Below are 16,676 nucleotides of genomic sequence, written 5' to 3' on the forward strand. Positions count from 1 at the left end.
CCAATTTTAGAGTCATTTTTTATCTTCATTATATAACTCTTTTGAACTGTGGTTTTATAGGGTAAATTCATAACAAATATACTGTCAATTGTGTTTAATAATGAAAGTTGAAAGGAAGACAAGTGTGGTGACAAAAGGATATTGGAATGTTTCAGTAAAGGAAGAGCACTTAAGATACGTTTCTGCAGAATCCATTAACGAATTCCTTATGTAGTACCTAGAAGTAAATTGGCAGCCTGAAAAGTGACAAAACAGTGCTTGAGAGATTCTACAGTTCTTTGTAGCTCTTTGCTTTGTTTATGATTTATAAGTTCATATTTTACTGGCAGGTAAGTATGGGAAGAATATTAACCACATTGGCATCTCTGGTCTTTTCTGTTTTTATATTCTGAATGATAGGATTTTTTAACAGCAAACGTAATGACTAGTTTTTAGAATTAGACACTACCTGTACCAGCTGATAATTACTCAACTAAAAGAAAATTTATCTTTAGCATGCCTAAAAATCTTAAATTCTGTAAGACTAGCCAACAAAATTGGATAACAGCATCAAGTGGATTTTGATGGCATCCCATTAGTTAAGGTAAACTGAGTGCTCACTTTAAAAATCAACTTGTTCATTTTAGGGACATTCTTAGAGGAAATTGGGCAGGCTATATTATATGATGTTTTAAAGAAATTTAAGTGATCTAGCATCTGATAGTCAAATTTAATACTTAGTGTACATGTGTAGGTTGCCAGTGGCCATGGGGCCCTGCCAAGGTGGTGCAGTCTGCTGCCAACTGCTTTCAAAAGAGTGCTCCCTCCTATTGTACTTTCACCTCGCTCAAGTTTCTGGATCCCAGTGGGATGGTTGAGCAGCCCTCTATTTAACCATGTACTTTCTCCCTGACTCAATTGGGACCTTAAGGTGATGGAAATTCAAGAGCATATCTAAGTGATTTGTTGTTCAGTGAGAAAAATAAAAGCAGCAGTTTTATTGGATCTGCTGTTTTCCTTGTTTCTCGTGTAAGATAATCAGTGGCAAGGAACATTTTCTGTTAGCTTTTTTTTTCCTGCTTTCTGTTCCAGGTCAGTCTTCACTGTTTCCAATGGAAGATGGATTCTTGGATGATGGCCGTGGGGATCAACCTCTTCATAGTGGCCTGGGTTCACCTCACTGCTTCACTCACCAGAATGGAGAAAGAGTAGAACGATATTCTCGCAAGGTGTTTGTGGGCGGATTACCTCCTGACATCGATGAAGGTATATTTAGAAAGAGCCGTTTATAACGTGGTGCCCAGACTGTGGCGCATAGTAGGTAATGCATAGGTAATGGTTGCTGTCATTATAATAACAGTCTTATCTGGCTCCAAGTGTTCAGTTGTGATTGCATTGTTCTCTTGTCCTGTCTTCCTAACACAGCATGTAAGGTTAGTTCACAGAAGGAAAGGGAGCGGGACTTTGGGAACCAGCTGAAGCAAGTGGCTGGACTAAATCAAAAAGAGTTAAACATCATTGGGAAAACTTCTCAAGGATTCTGTTGTGGGCAAACACAGACGCTAACTGCATTTTTGTCTGTGTGTCCTTCCTTGGCCAAATTCAATTATTCATTTTCCTATTTTCTACCTTTTATGAGTGCTCTGTAAATGTACAGTTAATTGTTTAAAAGTTTAAAATCTTAGAATAAGCCTGGACTTTTGAAAAATATAGCCTAGAGTCTTAGGGAATCTTAAGAGTTATATCATTTTCTGAGTATTTTTTCACTTGTCAAATATTTACATGCTTTCTGAACGTTATAAACTGTTCTTAGGATTGTTTAGAGTAGTAAACAAGATAGAAAGCCCCTGCTCGCATAGAGTTGATATTCTAGTGGGGGAAGGGAGATAAAAAATGTGTGAAAATATTAGAGAATAAGTACTGAAAAGAAAACAGGTTGATGTGGTATAGTGAAGTCTCAGAAGGGAGACTTGTGAGATTAGGTGGTTAAAGAAATCCTCTTTGAGGACGTGATATTTGAGCTGAGACCTGAATAAGGAGCCAGTCATGCAAAAAGACATAGAGGACTATTGTCCAGAAGTATTTTATTCACCTGTGGGTCTAAGTGACCCTGACAAAAATCAAAGTAGCGACCATATAGCAACCACATATCCTTGCTTGCTTTTTTTTCCTAATCTATTTTGTCTTGGTTTCCTGAATGGAAATGGAAAGAAATGTTACGGAGGATAGAAGAGTTTTCTCTAAAAATCTATAAGGTCTAATAATGAGGTTTAATAACTTCCCATTTAGATTGAGATTAAACTTACTGAGCCACTACATTTTCCTTAAGATGATCAGTCTTCTGGAAGGTTGAGACAAAAATGGCTTCAAAACAGCCAAAGATTGAAATAAACACAGGGTTGTTTTTTTTTTTTTTTTGTCTATGATAAAACGTCCCGGAGGAAGCTGTGCTGAAATTTCAGGCCAGACTGGCTCAATCTCCGTTCTGTCGTCAGAAGGCATAGCTTCTGCTCAAAGTGTTCATCCTGGGCTAAACACCTCAGCATGATGTTGTTCACTCCAGTAAGCTCCTGGGTGTGACCTTTTCTTTTCTCTAGCTGGAATCCTCACTTTCCTTAGCATTATGGATTCTAGGTTTTATGAGCCTTTAGAGGTCAAATCTTTAACACTCCTGAGCCCTGGATGGACTTCAATGAGGAAATTATATGCTTATACACAGACAGAGAAGACTGAATTTTATCTGACCTTGCTTGGGATAAGTTCCTTCTCTGGCCTAGTTAGTCTGTATCTTTTAGGAAAATTACTAAGCAATCTTAAATGTATCGTTCCTAAAATTCTTAGAGGCACAGGTAAATTTGACCAAGTTGGCAAAGGAGGTGGTTTACACTGAGCAAAATTAATGGGAATTGTGTTAGTCATCTTGCTTTATCCTCAAGACCACGTATGATGATAAGTCGGTAGCAATTTAGGCAGGCAGCCCTTTCTATTAAAATGTGAAATATGTATTCCTGAAGAATACTGTGTTCTGCAGAATTGTGCACTAAGAATCACAGGGTTTATGGGGCAAAAGGGGCTAGAGGCAGATCACTTAGAACCTAATGAATTTTGTACCAGAAGCACTAACAAAAAGAGAATTAGTACCTTGGAAATAACTTGCACAATTCAGGCAAGCAGCTCAGTATGGTTAGAGACTGCCTCAAGGAATATTGAAAATGCACAAAACCAATAGAGCAGAAATTCTGGCTTGCTAGCTTGGAGGCAATGCAGATGAAAGTGGACCTCTGAGTAGCTGAGGAATGCAAACTCTCAGGACATAAGAGCCCTGCAAGGCTGGGGGGACACCTCTCTGACCAGAGAGGCTTGGTTGCTGTGCTCATTTTTAGTTTTCTTATAATAGAGCTGAGGGGGCTCCTGCCTGCACATCACACAAGCTGGGGGCTTTTTCCTTTCCTGCCGAAGGTTATGGTTCTCCCACTATGCTAGCTCACCTTGCTTAGGAAAAGTCATTTGTGAACCAGTATAATGTCTAGGTTACACTGACATCATTCCCCTATTTATCTATCTCACACGAGCTAAACGGTACCGTAGCAACAGGCATCATAGCTGTCCGAACAGACTACTGTTTCACAATCTGGAGGAGATGAGAACAGTTCTACCAGACTGAAATTTGAACATGTTTCTCATCTCTCTTTTCTGTTCCTGCCCTACTCCCAGGTCTTATCTACATATGCTTACCTACTCTTTCTAGAAGTTCCCTGGAAATTTATTTTCCTATAGTCTGCTCAGTAGTTCTCCAAATATATAATATAGCATAACTGGTATCGTTTACATTAATAGGAAAATACGATCAAGTCTTCCTTGTCCATCCCATGTGCGCTTCCTTTACCTTCTTCATAAGGCTCAGAGATATTGGTGTCCAAGGAAGATGGTTGGTGAGGGGGGAGAGGGTGCCAAGCGGAGGGCGTGTGTAGGTATACACATGGAGGGGGCCTGCTCAGAGGCCTCGGCAGCAGTGTGCATGCTGCCCAGTAAATCAGGGCAATAAGGGCTAGGGTGCAGAGGTGGAAGGTAGAGGAGACTGCCAGGGCAGCTGGCTGAAAGATGGGTTACGTTGAGCAAGGAAGCCAACATATTGAGGATAATGAGAACTTGGTTTCTCATAGCGAGAAGGGAATTTACAAACATGGGAAGGGGGGAAGGCTAGAAAAAAACATGAGATGTTGGAGTGGACTTGCAGTTACCAGTATGAACTCATTTTTATAAATGTACACAGATATAGAAACAGTTATAAATATATCTGTGTGTATATTCATATATTTCCCAGCTTTGTCCTCTGAGAAGTCTTAGAAATAATAAATATCCACTAGCAATGACTATATGGAATACCTAAATCTTAGTTTCTAAATACCGTTTGTCACTGAAAGGAATGAGGATTTCTTGGGCAGGGGCAGTGGGCGAGGGGTGAGAAACGGCTAATTCTAAGGGTAGGGCAGAGAAAGAACAAGATGAAAGCCTGGAGTATCTTCTTGGGCCAGGAAGTATGGAAGCCCTTGAAGGATGATGGGGGGATAGGTCAAAAGGACATAGGAACCCCCTCTGGCCAAATCAGGGACAATTTTGAGGACAAATTGAACATCAAAATAAATGAGGAGAGAATCAGATTACAACCCATTGAATAAAATAGGTCCATACTGATATAAATAAATACATGACTAAATAAATGGGGGAGAAGGGAAAACTCTTCCCTATTGTATAATACTAACTAGTAAATGTAGAAGGATTGATAGAAATAGGTAATCAGCATTTGGCAGTAATCATTGTGGTAGCTGATATAGGTAGGAGTCTTCAATGGATGCCAAGTCTAATGAGGGAACAGGATATTGATGGATAACGCAATATTCCCCCACAAAATACTAATCAAATTCAAAGGGGAAAATGGTTTCTTTTTGGTGGAGAAACTAGGCAGGTGTCAATTTGACCAGCTGATCAACATTAACATACCTAGTGAAAGGACAGGATAACAGCATCATTATGGTGGTTTTCCTGTTTGGAATGCATAGGTCATGCGGAAACAGTACCGACCCAGCTTGAGAGCCATCCTGCAGAATGAATGGTCTGTATATTTTAAAGCTACTAAGCGTGTAAAAGACAGGAAAGAATGAGGAACTACTGTAAACTGAAAAAGACTGATGACCTGGGACATGACATCTAAATGTAACTTGGTTCTGGATAGGATTCTGGATCAGAAAGGAAAAAAGAGATATATTGTGATAGTTTAAAATTGGGATGGAGTCTGTGAATTGGGAAAGAGTGTTGTATCAATGTTGATTTCCTGATTGGAAGCGGCGTTGTTTGGTGGTACATAAGGGAGTGACCTTGCTTTGAGCAGGTGCCAGTAGTTGTGTTTGGGGGTAATAGAGCATCATGTCAGAAAAAGATGATAGATAGATAGATAGATAGATAGATAGATAGATAGATAGATAGATAGATTCGTGCATAGATAGAAGGGGAAGAGGCGGAAGACAAACGCACAAAATGTTAACAGTAAGGGGAATCCAGATGAAGGAGATGTGGGAGGTCTTGGTGTACTATTCTTGTAAATAGTAGATTGGAAACTTTTTTCTAAACTATTTCCCAAAAATGAACATAAAAATATTTAAATCTACTTTTTTGGTTTGTTGTTCATTAGATGAGATCACAGCTAGTTTTCGTCGCTTTGGCCCTTTGATTGTGGATTGGCCTCATAAAGCAGAGAGCAAATCCTATTTTCCTCCTAAAGGTAATTTTTAATATTCAATATACATGCATAGTTTATCCTTATGTTCTTTTCATAAATGTTTACCTTCACTGTACAGTTTTTCATTGTTAAACTTACATTTTCCTAAATATGTCTTTAAAATTTGTATTTAGTATGTACTTTCAATTCAGATTTAATTTTACTCTAAAAGAGGTTTCAAGATAATACCAAACTGAACTTAATGTTGATATTATCAGATTTAGGGTGAGGTTTAAGTTTTAGAGGTTTCTGTTTGTTTGTTTGTTTTCATTTTTTTCTACACCTTTTCCCTTCCTTAGTTTTATGCTTCCTTTCCCTCGAAGAATTATTTTAAAAATAGGAAAAATATAAGCCTTTCAAAAATTTTTTTATTAGGCTATGCATTCCTGCTCTTTCAAGATGAAAGCTCTGTTCAGGCTCTCATTGATGCATGTATTGAAGAAGATGGAAAACTCTACCTGTGTGTATCAAGTCCCACTATCAAAGACAAGCCAGTAAGTGCAGTCTAGCATGAAAATAACTTCTCATTTTTGCCTCTATTTGCTAGCTCTGAAAAACCCACAGACATCTTAATGTTTCTGTTAATTGACACGTTTGTAAGTAGAATCGAAATGAAAAAGTTTTGTTTCTGTCAGGTTCCTAACATTGACATTCTGTATATTTGTGCACATTATTTTGACATTGAATTTTTGGTTAGTTAAAATATTGATGAATCTTTCTATTAAAAGACTTTACCTGGTAATGCATTTGATAAATATAAAGTAGCTGAATTTCCTCTGAATAATAGAACTCAAATCACAAATAGGTCTTTCTCTTTCCTCTCTTTGATCAAGATTTTACCCAATACTATCCTTAACTTTTTGCATATGGTACTCGCCAAGTAAAATGAATTATGTATATACATAAATGTACATTGCATATTGTTTCATTTTGAAGAAGTTTTTCTTTATTATAAAATTTAGTCTTTAGGAATAGCAGCAACTAGCCTGTTTTGACAAATCTGGCAAACCAACAATCTTTTATCGCTCAGCCAGTACCTAGTGATGGGGTCCAGTTCAGAATGGAGACGCCAGTGGGCTCAGCTCAAACAGTGATTTGTGGAGCTCCTCTTAGTGTCTTAGGGTTGTCCCAGAATTCTTATGTGGCTAGTCTCTATTTGACTTGCTTGTTCCCTGCCAGTCCCTAAATTTAGGTATTTAAATTTGGGACATTCTGGCCTTGGGACTTGGTTTGGTGTACCTGTTGGGAATACCCCACTATCAACCCATTAGCCTTTGGTGTGGGCATTGGTAACAGTTAATACACGCAAACAATTGAATTGAGGTACTTGATCCTTGGTTGTTGTAATGGACACACTGATGTGTTTTATCATAAAAAGCTTACTGCAGATATCATCAATATTTTTATTTTGAAATGCTTTTTGAAACAATGTAACAGATTGGTTAGTATCAGGAGTAGTTTGCATTTCCTGGACATAGGACTGGACACACAGTGCTAGTTCACATAGCACTGAATACTGATCAACATCCAATACCGTGCTAAATTTAAATTATATGGCTACTGGGATGTTGCGTAGGAGAGGGGCCCAAATAAGCTGTAAAATAGTTAATTAACTTACAGATAATTAAAGGCATGTTAATGTTAAGTGATTTGGGTTACAATAGGCAATTAAATTGAACTTTCCACCTTGGTTAGTTTACTCTTAAATATGAAATGAAAGGTTGGAATATGGTACTTGTAAATCTTTTCTAGTTTTCCAATTCTCTTGATTTGTAATGACGTGGATTATTGCTTTTAAAAGTAAAATACTCTGTAATAATTTTAAACTTCCTTTCTCCATAAATTTTCTGTGTTGAGAATGAGACATTTTGGTTTGCACACTCTCTAGGTACAGATTCGGCCTTGGAATCTCAGTGACAGTGACTTTGTGATGGATGGTTCACAGCCTCTTGACCCACGAAAAACTATATTTGTTGGTGGTGTTCCCCGACCATTGCGAGCTGGTATGATTAAACAAAGAAAGAAACAAACAAAAAAAACCCTATTTATCCGTTAGCATAAGAAATATACAGATTTTTCAGGATAGATTCTCCATAAGCATTTGAGTTCATGTCTAGGAGCGAGAGTTCTGGAATCCAAGTGTCTGGGCTTGAATTCATGTGCTCTGCTTCCAGTTAATAGCTGAGTAACCCTGCTCAAATTAATTTCTCTAATTCTCCATTTCCTCATCTGTCAAGTGGAGTTATAAGTGTGTCCTTTATGGAGAGTTGTTTTGAGGATTAGATGAGATTGTGGATGCCTAGTGCTTAGTGCACGGTCTCGTAATGCTAATGCTCATCACTCCCATCATCGTCTGAGAGAAAAAAACCCTTCAGGGATGGGTTAGGTATCGAGATGTTCGCTGTTTGTTTCCCACGTCCCCATGTGCTCAACAGCTGCTTACTGAGCTCTGAAATACAGCAGCGTTCCCAGCAGTGCATTGTGTTTTCAGAGCAGTGCTTACAGAAGAAATTTCATCCCCAACTTCAAATAATTTGAGGTTTAATAGTATAAGTGAGATAAAGAACATAAAATGAACATGAATGCAGTTTCAAAATTGTAACATTTCATGGAGAAGAAGATACATTTATTACTTCAAGTTTCTTTTTTTTTTAATTGATTTATTTTTTACTTATTTAATTTTGACCGCGTTGGGTCTTTGTTGCTGCGCGCAGGCTTTCTCTAGTTGCAGCGAGGGGGGCTACTCTTCGCTGTGGTGCATGGGCTTCTCACTGTGGTGGCTTTTCTTGTTGTGGAGCACGGGCTCCAGGCGCACGGGCTTCAGTAGTTGTGGTACGCAGGCTTGGTAGTTGTGGCTTGCGGGCTCTAGGGCACGGGTTCAGTAGTTGTGGTACACGGGCTTAGTTGCTCCGCGGCATGTGGGATCTTCCAGGACCAGGGCTCGAACCCGTGTCCCCTGCATTGGCAGGCAGATTGTTAACCACTGCGCCACCAGGGAAGCCCTACTTGAAGCTTCTATGTGAAAAATTGGCAAATAGCTACACGGTAAGGAAAGGTAAAAAGGATTTTGTTGGAAATATGCTCTAAGGACCCCCAAAGAGCCTGCCAATCAGCTTTCTAGTATTCAAATGATTATTTATATTAAGCAGTACATTGTTAACTGGTAAATATATGGTGCATTGTGGCGTAGAGCAGATAGACCAGGGTGCCAAGTGCAGTACAATCACTTAACTACCCATGACCTTGCGCAGATTAATCATCCTCTCTGTGCCTCGGTTTCCCCAGAAAATTACTACCTACTTCATAGGGTTGTTGTGTAGATTAAAAGTGAACATATGTGAAATACTCAGCAGAGTCCCTGCCCTTAGTTACAGTAGGTTAAAGACGAACACATGGACAATTGGTTATAATAACTAGTTTCATTTTAATAATTATTGTAATGACAGGCAGATGAACTGCTTTTGATGTAAGAGCCAGATGAATTTTCCTGATTTGGTGAGCCAGATGAATTTTCCTGATTTCAAATGTCCTATTTGCTCCTTCCGTATGTAGTGGAGCTTGCCATGATAATGGACCGGCTGTATGGAGGCGTGTGCTATGCTGGGATTGATACCGACCCTGAGCTGAAATACCCAAAAGGAGCTGGGCGAGTCGCATTCTCTAATCAACAGAGTTACATAGCTGCTATCAGTGCCCGCTTCGTGCAGCTGCAGCATGGAGAGATAGATAAACGGGTAAGTCCTGGACTACATTCTGGGAAGTTCTAGAAATGGCCGTCTATGTCATTACCAAGCTTGGAGTGGGGGAATTTTATGTGACAATAAATTGACAGCTGATAGTTATTCCTGTAGGACCCATTAGATGCATGCTCTAGAACACATCTAAGAGCTTCATATGAATTTCTTCTGTCTCTTAGTTTTCTGAATAGCCTAACCAGAACATTACAGTCACTTTGCTTGAGTCCATTTAATCTTTCCTAAGGTATCACCTCCATCCATTCACTTATTCAGTTAGTCATTCAGTGCATATTTACCGAATCCTTTGTACTATGTTATATCAACTATACAAACATGAACACCCTTGAGATCTCCTCACGGTTTTTTCTTAAACCTGGGGTATCAAAAATACCTCAGCAAGCCCTATTTTCCTATGTAACAAATGATTGAGTAAATTCATTTCTAGGACGGCATGTCTAAGCAATATTTCATTGTAACAGATTAAGTAGAAGAACTCAGAATCCTTTCATCTGTAATCTATTTTACTGCCTGAAATTAGGTAGTAGTTGATTAACATTATTTTCACACTTTATATTCCTCTTTGTTGTGTTTATCCTCTGAATCAAAAGGCTGGAAAAAAACCCTCAAAGTTAACTCTTCTGTTTTTTAATCTATTGTATTTGAGACTGTGTGTTCCATTATATGTCTTTTTTCTTTGCATTCACGAATTTCTTATCTTTGTGTTTCATGCATTCAACAAACATTTTAGTGCCTAGGGCAAGAAATCCCTGTCCTCATGGATTTATGTTCTGGTGGATGGAACTCTATCCTACACCAGTACTACTCAAAATGCGGCTTGTGAACCGACTGCCAGTTGGTAAATGGTTTGTTAGGAGTTTGTGGTGAGATAGGAATTTACACCAGAATGTGAATCTGCTGCATTAGTAAGCACAGTGTTTATAGTTCAGTTGAGATTTTTTCATAGAAAGACCTTCTTGATGAAGAAAGCAATGTGTTGATTTACATTCTGGTGTCAGCTCCTCATTTCATGGCAGACGGGCACTTTCATTAGGGCTGACTTAGATATCCAGCACTCCAAGGCATTGTGCTCCGAAAAGTCTTTGTTGATTGACTGTATTGTGCCTTTCTCAATTCAGTATGTAGAAGCTATCAGGTCACTAGTGGTTTACACTTACTGCTTATGTTCCATTTCATGTATATTCCACATCAGTGGCAGCTGAAAATTTCCCATGGTAGTGGTCATCATACTGTGACTATATTAAGGAGAAAGGTGTAGATTCTACTGTAAACATGGAGGAAGGGGGCAGGATTAGTTGCAGTATATGTTAGCATGCCTCCTTGTTTTTTATTCACACGAAAAAATATGTACATCTGAGTAAACGGACACTCCTGCCTCATCACTTCATTCCATCATATCGGTTTCAGAGTTGTAAGGTTAGCCATTAGAAATTCAGACTTAATTTGTTTTCCTCTACGATCCAGTTCTTTGACCGGTGTTCCTGCCGTTCTGTAGATGTTATGGAATGGCCTCGGGGCCAGAAGCCTAATCCTCTGATTACGTCTGCTCTTCCTGCCTTCCGTATCACTCTTCTCTTTTTGTTCACAGCTAACCTTTGTTCAGGATTCCTTGTCAGAAGTGGATGGCACCAGTGGTAGTCATAGCCTGGTGTAAGGGAGTTTCAATCATGAGTCTCTCCAAGACTAAAAATAACCAACTCTTTTCTCACTGGAGAATTAATAGCCAGGTTATTTTTAATGCTTGAGAGGCTCAAATGACATTGGCCTATTGAACAGTGGAACAGACCCCGTTTTATAAATTCACCTCTGACTTGTAGACTGAAGTAAGCCATTCTTCCTGACAAAGAACAAAGCAAGGTTTTAGATTATGAGTACTATGGCTGCATCTTGTTTTCCTGGAGTTCGAGGTTTGTGATTATAACCCAAGATGTGTACACTGTAAATAGAAACCATGACCCAAACCTTATTACAGCTCAGAGGCTTGTGATGCAGAAGTCAGGCAGCTTCCCTCTGATTTGTACATTGAAGTGCTATTTTGTGGCACTGGGAAGCTCTTAGTTGGTCTTGTGTAAATTATAATTCCACATATGACAAGAATCCAGATCCACTAATTAAAGTGACGGTTTGTGTCTGTGAAAACTCTCCTGTGGGTTTAACCTCATAATGTTCTTAAACGTTAAGTTGGCTTCACTCTTAACTTTCTGCTGGGATCTTGCTTTTCATTTGAAAACTGTTTATTTAATAAGACAAAAATGTAAAACAGTGGGCATAAAAGCCTTACCAGTTTCTTAAAAGATGATAGCTAATTTCAGTAAAAGAGTTATTGACCCTTCCTTTGGGGTACCTTGGCACGGACTCATTCAGACAGTGGATGGAAACGTACATACACGGTATAAGAGTTGCCTGGTCCATTCACTGAGAAATGTAAACACCCTTGTTTTATTTTTGATTGCAGGTGGAAGTTAAGCCATATGTCTTGGACGATCAGCTGTGTGATGAATGTCAGGGGGCCCGTTGTGGGGGAAAATTTGCTCCATTTTTCTGTGCTAATGTTACCTGTCTGCAGTATTACTGTGAATATTGCTGGGCTGCTATTCATTCTCGCGCTGGCAGGGAATTCCACAAGCCCCTGGTGAAGGAAGGCGGTGACCGTCCTCGACATATTTCATTCCGCTGGAACTAAAGGATAACTACAGTGCTCATTTTCAGGCCTCAGAATAAGTGCGCTCTTCTGTTAATTCTGCCCCCTTCCTCAACCTCTTCATGCTGGCATGTCCTTTTGTGCAGTCTGTAACTTAACAATAAGTCTAACGGAAAGAATGACCTATAATATAGGCGTTTTGTAGATTCTTGTGTCACTGAAAACAATATGTATGAACTCCTTTTTCGTATTGCCATCATGTTGCATGGAAGTTTCATTCTCTTGTTTTGCTGGAGACCAAGAGAATCCAAACTTCCCGCAACATTTTCTTAGAGGAGAGAGAGAAATATTAAAAGAGAAATGAAACAATAGAGTATTTTGGGTTTTTAATTAAATTATTGTTAATAATGTAACAGATAAGAATACTTTTATTAAAATAACCACATAACAATAACACTATCAATCTCTCCTGACGCGGGGTTTCCCCCAGGGAAGTGCTTTTGCCTTTCTCTTTCTTTTCTTTCATATTTTTTGCCTCTCTCTTTTTTTCCGTCCCCTTTTTATTCTTTTAACAGCAGTGGAAGAAGTTAACAATTATTAACAGGAAAGAGCGTGTTAAAGCAAACACAAATGCATGAGCAAGATTGAAGCAGCATTATAACTAATTTTAAGGGTTTAGAGGCGGAATGTAATTTCATTATGCCGCAAAGTTACTACCACATCAGAAAAAAAAAAAATAGTAAAGTAGGCAGAGCTAGGTTTATTTTCTTTTAAACAGGTTTTTAAATTTAGAATATAAAAATTGGGTACATTTACTTCTGAGGGGAGTGCGCTTATTTATTTTTAAACTTTTACTTATCTGGTCACAGCCCCAGGAAACCTACCAAAGCTAGAGTTAATGACAACTGGTGGGAAAACTAGCATTTCCTCTCCTAAAGAACAAATATATAAATTTTATTTTTGATGTTATATATAAACTCTATATCCTAATTTACTAACACTCATCAGGTGTCAGCCTTTGCTCTCCATTTTGACGTTAAAAAAAAACAGATCTAGAGATACCTCAAGGATATCATTTTTGATTTTGTGTTAGACTACCATGTGTAGCCAAAACTGGAAGACAAAAACCAATATTCAAATTGGCTGCTGATTGGCTTTACTTTTAGATTTAAAGTTACTTTGGGTATCCTGTAATTTAGTTGTAACATAGAAAATGAAAAAAAAAAAGTTAAAAAAAAAGTTAAGTAGTTGCAAAGTGTTTTGCACTGTTGAACTAAGTAACTGTGTAAATCTGTGCAAAGGTACGTATGTTTATCTTACTCTTCCTATAAAATAAAATAACATTACAGTTTCAGAACTTAGCATGGGACATAGTCAGTGTTTGAAGTGCCAACTTCATCAAGTAATGCATGCTTTATTATAAATAAAACTAGCTTTTGAAAGGCGTTATGATGTGTTGAACAGTATGCTTCAGGGGTAAATTGAAAATAGTCTCTTGAAGCCCTGGTCATGGAAGTAACTTTTATTTTAATGGACATTCTCTTATGAAATGCCCTATCCACCATGAAAAGGATTATCATCAGTGTGCAAAACATTAAAAAAAAAAAAAAATCTAATGGCAATCTTGCTAGTTGTGCTACCTAACAGTACCATCTTGGATCCTTCAAAACCAAAGACTTGCCCCAGCAGTGCGGTGGAACCACCTGGCTGATGACCCCTACTCATCACCTTTAGGAAAAGCAGTCCTTTATTTTTAATCCAGGCTTTAATGAACTATATACCTGTTAAGTTCCAAAGGTCAAAATGGAGGCATTTGCTGTCTAATAGATACAGAAAGGGAGCTGCTTTTAAAGAATCCCCTGCAAATATTGAAAGCGGTCATGTGAATGGAGGGTGCTCTTGCGTAGCTGGTCAGGGACTTTGTTTTCTTTTCTCCTGAATGACATAATTCTAATTGGAATGTTCATTTGCCTCTTTTTATTCTTTTCAGTGCTTGTAGGTGGCTTGGGGTGTGCTATCGTGCTGTTCCTACCCAGTAAACAGGTGTGATGAGCTAACAAGAAATAAGAACTAGCTTTGAATAATAATTTTTCCCTTTGTACATGACCTGCTGAATTTCGGTACAGTGTTTTTGTAGCTAACTTATTTTGTCATGCACATAATGTATATTTGTTATGCACTACTTTTGTATATCTTGTTTTTCCAACAGTGAACATTTTTAGGCACACTTTTCACTGACGGGATATCTCTTTATGCAATACCTCAATTTTTCATATTGCAAAGAGTAGCTTTTTGTACTTTTATTACTGAGAGATCTTCATATACTTCATTTTTTAATATAAATAATTTTAATAAATTTTATTTTCTTATATTCTGCTTTTTATACATTTCAGTGCTCTGCATACATTTTAAATTATGAATGTTGTGCACTGGCAATGCTATTTTAGAGTCTGCAGAGAAGAGAAAGCATGTTGCTTAAACATCCTTCCCCAGCACCAGCTATTGGTGTACCTATAATTTAAGAAATAGTCTATGTAAAGTCACAAATTAATGAAAAAAAATTCGCATGAAAATGACAGATAACACTGTAGTTCCTAAAAAAAAAAAAAAAATTAAATGCATAAGCATAGGGTAGAAATTTAAAATAACAAAATTGTCTACAGCTTCTTACTAAGTTTTTAAAATTATTCATAACGCAGACATTTTTGGTGAATGTTTAGCCATTTTTAATATTAATAAATTGGTGTTAAGTGTTTGATTCAGAGATGTCTGCTCTTTTAAATTATATATAAAGAAAAAAAAATAGCCTGCCGTGGGACAGGTGTGTAATGTTAGTATGCATGACTAATGTAAGAAATTGTTATTCTACTAATATTTACTTGTGATTGTGTGACAAGCGTGTTTACAGATTATTTGGTTACACTTCAATTTACAGGGCATAAACAATTATTATCTATTACTCTGGACTTTATTGATTACATGTCCTTCAGATTACATGGGATTGTAGTTGGGAGTTACCATGTAACTCAAAACATAATTAACATGTAATTAGTTTACAGATTTTAGGGTATCACTTCAATGTACCAAGCATGTAGTTCTAGCGCACTAGCATGGCACCAGCCATGTACTTACAATGTAGTTACAGAGTAATTACATGGTTATTTTTGCAATGTAAAATAAAGTGTTTCTGATTATTTTCTATGTAAAGGAACCCTCTCCCTTCCCCTTCTGGTCCCCAAGCTTTGGTAAAATATATATACTTCTCCATACACAGACCTCTGCAGAATGCAAAATAAAACTTGCAGTGAATGAATTTAGCATTTTATGAGAGTGCTGTTGGAAAGACTTGATAATTCACCCTTTTTGTTTTGAAGAGTTGAATCTTCTGTTAAAAGGTGATTTAAAACTTGAATGTGATGAATTGTGGCAAGTTAACTTCAAGTTATGTGCAATACTTATTTCAAACTTTTGAAAGATCTTTGCAGTGTAATTCTTTGTTTTTAATTACAGACATTTAAAAATGTCATTTTCTACTGTTAAGAGTAATCCTCTTTCTTGCTGGTGTTTCTAAAGAAAAGAATCAGAACTCAATCTTTCTACTAATGTAAATTTGAGATTATTTTTAAAAATGGAATAAAAGAGGTTTTGGTCATTTGCTTTATTTTATTATCTTATTTTAAAGCTACTGTGATTGATAGCATTGTAAGAATTGGGACAATATTGTATTCAACTGTTTTATTTTTTATATTTTTAAAATTTAAAGTATAATTAGTTTTTATAATTTTCATCAGATTTTTGTTATATTTTTTGGAAGTGAAACTTTTAGCAAGTGGGTGTCTAGTTTTTACTAATCCCTAATTTTTTTTTTTCCAGTGTATTGCTCATATTATCAGAAGGAAAAGTTATTTAAGTATGTCAGTTAATTGTACTACTTGGCTGAATTTCCATATAGTTTTTACTGTGTATGGGGAGGTTGTAGTATTTATTATAGCATTTTAAATAAGGGTAATTCATTTTTTATTAAAGTCATTTTCACGTTAAGTTCCTATTTTTGTATGTTCTACTCTTAAGTTATATAACACAGTTCCTTTTTTAAAAGAGTTCATTTGTTGAAGTGCTAGTGGAAAATTAATGTTATTAAATAGTTTGCAAATGACTATTTATACCAGTATGCATATAATTTTTAAATATTTGTAATGTGAGATGTTGAATGAATAAAACTTTTAACTCAGCTTTCTTTTAATATACTTATTTATTTTCAACATAAGTAGATTATGCTTCCATGGTTGGGGATATAACATTTAAAAAATATGAGGAATGTATTCTTTGGCCAAAGCAGAAGAAACTGAAATGAAAAGATGTCCGGTCATATAAGTACTCCTGGCAAGTGTGCCTTGCTTATGTAAACCCATAAATGTCAGTGGTGGTCGTCTTTGGCCTGCACTGTTAGTTCACACGCTGCCCTGCAGAGGTCTTTTCATTTGTAGCCTTCAGCATGTGTGTGAGGCCTAAGCCCAGGATCCGA

The 16,676-nt window shown here is 37.2% G+C and overlaps 1 protein-coding gene across 5 annotated transcripts in view; it reads left to right on the plus strand.

Annotated features, from left to right (window-relative positions):
- CPEB4 (cytoplasmic polyadenylation element binding protein 4) overlaps nt 1-16,383 on the plus strand; it is a 64,084-nt gene extending 47,701 nt beyond the window's left edge. For all 5 annotated transcript variants that reach the window (XM_082381100.1, XM_082381101.1, XM_082381102.1 and 2 more), the window contains 6 exons: nt 1,072-1,245; nt 5,669-5,758; nt 6,131-6,249; nt 7,644-7,758; nt 9,308-9,489; nt 11,966-16,383. In XM_082381100.1, the coding sequence (XP_082237226.1) occupies nt 1,072-1,245; nt 5,669-5,758; nt 6,131-6,249; nt 7,644-7,758; nt 9,308-9,489; nt 11,966-12,193 (908 nt within the window). In that variant the 3' untranslated portion in view covers nt 12,194-16,383. The remainder of the gene's footprint in view (nt 1-1,071; nt 1,246-5,668; nt 5,759-6,130; nt 6,250-7,643; nt 7,759-9,307; nt 9,490-11,965) is intronic.
- The last annotated feature ends 293 nt before the right edge of the window (nt 16,384-16,676 follow it).

Source organism: Balaenoptera borealis, assembly GCF_965194805.1.
Source record: "Balaenoptera borealis genome assembly, chromosome: 2".
NCBI lineage: Eukaryota > Metazoa > Chordata > Mammalia > Artiodactyla > Balaenopteridae > Balaenoptera > Balaenoptera borealis.